This window comes from Penaeus japonicus, unplaced genomic scaffold (genome assembly GCF_977035675.1).
Source record: "Penaeus japonicus unplaced genomic scaffold, GWHDUDI00000001_assembly GWHDUDI00000040, whole genome shotgun sequence".
NCBI lineage: Eukaryota > Metazoa > Arthropoda > Malacostraca > Decapoda > Penaeidae > Penaeus > Penaeus japonicus.
Genome location: NW_028234442.1, coordinates 6729929 through 6732428, shown reverse-complemented (window position 1 = coordinate 6732428; position 2500 = coordinate 6729929). Strand labels below are relative to the sequence as shown.

At 51.4% G+C, this 2500-nt stretch overlaps 2 protein-coding genes across 2 annotated transcripts in view; both read left to right on the top strand.

Moving 5' to 3' along the window:
- The window catches only part of LOC147466865 (uncharacterized), a 24606-nt gene extending 23725 nt beyond the window's left edge, over positions 1 to 881 (top strand). The window contains exon 6 of the mRNA XM_086534028.1: positions 550 to 881. Within this exon, the coding sequence (XP_086390154.1) occupies positions 550 to 881 (332 nt within the window). The remainder of the gene's footprint in view (positions 1 to 549) is intronic.
- A 26-nt stretch (positions 882 to 907) lies between these two features.
- Positions 908 to 2500, top strand: part of LOC122253945 (uncharacterized) — a 3046-nt gene continuing 1453 nt past the window's right edge. Inside the window, exons 1-3 of the mRNA XM_043017390.2 lie at positions 908 to 1064; positions 1327 to 1425; positions 2055 to 2320. Of these exons, the coding sequence (XP_042873324.2) occupies positions 908 to 1064; positions 1327 to 1425; positions 2055 to 2320 (522 nt within the window). The remainder of the gene's footprint in view (positions 1065 to 1326; positions 1426 to 2054; positions 2321 to 2500) is intronic.

The window sequence follows — 2500 nt, the reverse complement described above, 5'->3', positions numbered from 1 at the left end:
CCTTCTCTCACCCTCTTCTCCCCTTCCCCCTTCTAACGCCCCGTCCCATCCCCTTCCCTTCTCTCACCCTCTTCTCCCCTTCCCCCTTCTAACGCCCCGTCCCATCCCCTCCCTTCTCTCACCCTCTTCTTCCCCCTTCTAACGGCCCGTCCCTTCCCTTTCCCTTCTCTCACCCTCTTCTCCCCTTCCCCCTTCTAACGCCCCGTCCCATCCCCTCCCCTTCTCTCACCCTCTTCTCCCCTTCCCCCTTCTAACGCCCCGTCCCATCCCCTTCCCTTCTCTCACCCTCTTCTCCTCTTCTCTCTTCTAACGCCCCGTCCCATCCCCTTCCCTTCTCTCACCCTCTTCTCCCCTTCCCTTCTCTCACCCTCTTCTCCCCTTCCCTTCTCTCACCCTCTTCTCCCCTTCCCCCTTCTAACGCCCCGTCCCATCCCCTCCCCTTCTCTCACCCTCTTCTCCCCTTCCCCCTTCTAACGCCCCGTCCCATCCCCTCCCCTTCTCTCACCCTCTTCTCCCCTTCCCCCTTCTAAAGCCCGTCCCATCCCCTAGGCATACGCGCCATCCACTTCGCGGCCGCCGGCGGGAGCGAAGCCACGCTGGAGCTCTTGCTGCGACACCGGTGCGACCTCAACCTCGTAGACCTGGAGAACCGCACGCCGCTGTACGTCGCCGTCCAGCAGGGTCAGCGCGGCGCCGTCGAGTGGCTGGTGAAGCACGGGGCGAAGGCGAGCCAGAGGGAGGGCGCACAGCAGAGTCCCCTGGATCTGGCGAGAGCTCTGGGCCAAGAGGAGATCGCGGCGCTGCTTCAACAAGGGAGCGGGAGGGAGCCCGACAGAGAGAGCTTTCCTCTTGACGTGTTGCAGTCGTTTCTGTGGTCTTAATACTATTATGAGTATGCTCCAATAAAATGTATTGCCACCCACAGAAGCCCCGGAGAGCTCTAGTGACGCCGCCCGTTCAGGACGTCCTTCTGGGAGTGCACAAGGGCGACGCGGAGGGCGTGAAGAGACTGGTGCAGGAGGGGACGGCTTTGGAGGTGACGAGTGGGCGGGCGGACGAACGAGGTAGGGAGGCGCTGCTATGGTTGTGTGTATCGAGGTATATGTATGTGTTACTCTGTATGTGTGCGTGTGATTGTGTATGTATCTGTATGTGTGTGTGATTGTATGTTTGTGTCTGTGTGCATATGTGTGAAGAAAGAGAGAGAGAGATTTATCCCTGATTTAGAATTACTGAAATTCATGTAACGCTGAAAAACACTGTCCTTCAGAAATTGCAGCTGTCCACCGACGCAACTTATTTTTCAAAAAGCTGACTTTCCTTCAGGTCTCCGCCCACTCTACCAAGCGGCGTTGGCGGGTGACGTGGGCGTGGCCAGGGAGTTTGTGAGGAGCGGTGCTGACGTCCATGCCAAGGGGCTGGGTGGTAAGGCTAAGATCTGTGTATACACATATGTATAATATATGCGCAATGCTCGATAGTGCTCAAACAACACTGAATTAGTGTATATATATATTTTTTTTTTCACTACTTAATTACAGATAATAAAAGACCTATTTAGAAAATCAATTCTGCTGTGACTGATTCCCTTCTCTCGCATCACAAAATAAATGGAAAATTATATAGAAATGATCAAAATCTTGAATATCAAATAATTGATATCTTAAATACTTACACATATGCAGAAAAAAAATCCACAGTGACTTGGTGGCATCTCAATTTCATTTGCTAAGTTTGATTATTACTGTTTCCAAAATTTCCAACCCTGTCTTTCTCTTTCTCGTTGACTCATTTTGTAGCTTTCCCTTGTCAGATATATGTATGTCCATTTCGATAAGAAAAAAACAAAACAAAAAAACTTGAGAGCTTCAAACACAAATAGCAACAACGACAAAGAAAAAAACTACACAAAACAGCGAAAATAAATACATTTCCTAAACTAATCAAAGACCTCCTAACTACAAATGACCTTTGACCTAACAGTGTGCCTGATGTGACCTAACTGATTCAACCACTTCAAGAGATCCACCAATTACTCACCCATATCCTCCCAGGTTTCTGCGCCGTCCACTACGCTGCCAAGGGCGGCCACGTGGAGGCGCTGAAAGTCCTTCAGGAGCTGAGGTGCGAGCTGAGGCCCTTGACGGACGCCAGGGAGACGGCGCTCCACGTGGCAGCCGACTTTGGCAACTCGGCCGCCGTCAAGTGGCCGGTGGAGGAGGCGGGTTTCAACGAGGCTTCTCTCTTAAGGGGGGAAGGGTCGGCTTTGGAAGTGGCCAGAAGTGCCCGCGAAATGGCTGTCGTGCAGTACCTGAACAGTGTAAGCAACTGTATTGTTTTCTCTTTCTTGATATCCATGTACACAGGTACAATTGAAATCGAGTCATCTTAGTGATTCCATACACACACACACACACACACACACACAGACACACACACACACACACACACAGGCACACACATGCACACACACAGAGAATAGTTTGAATGTGGCAAAGTG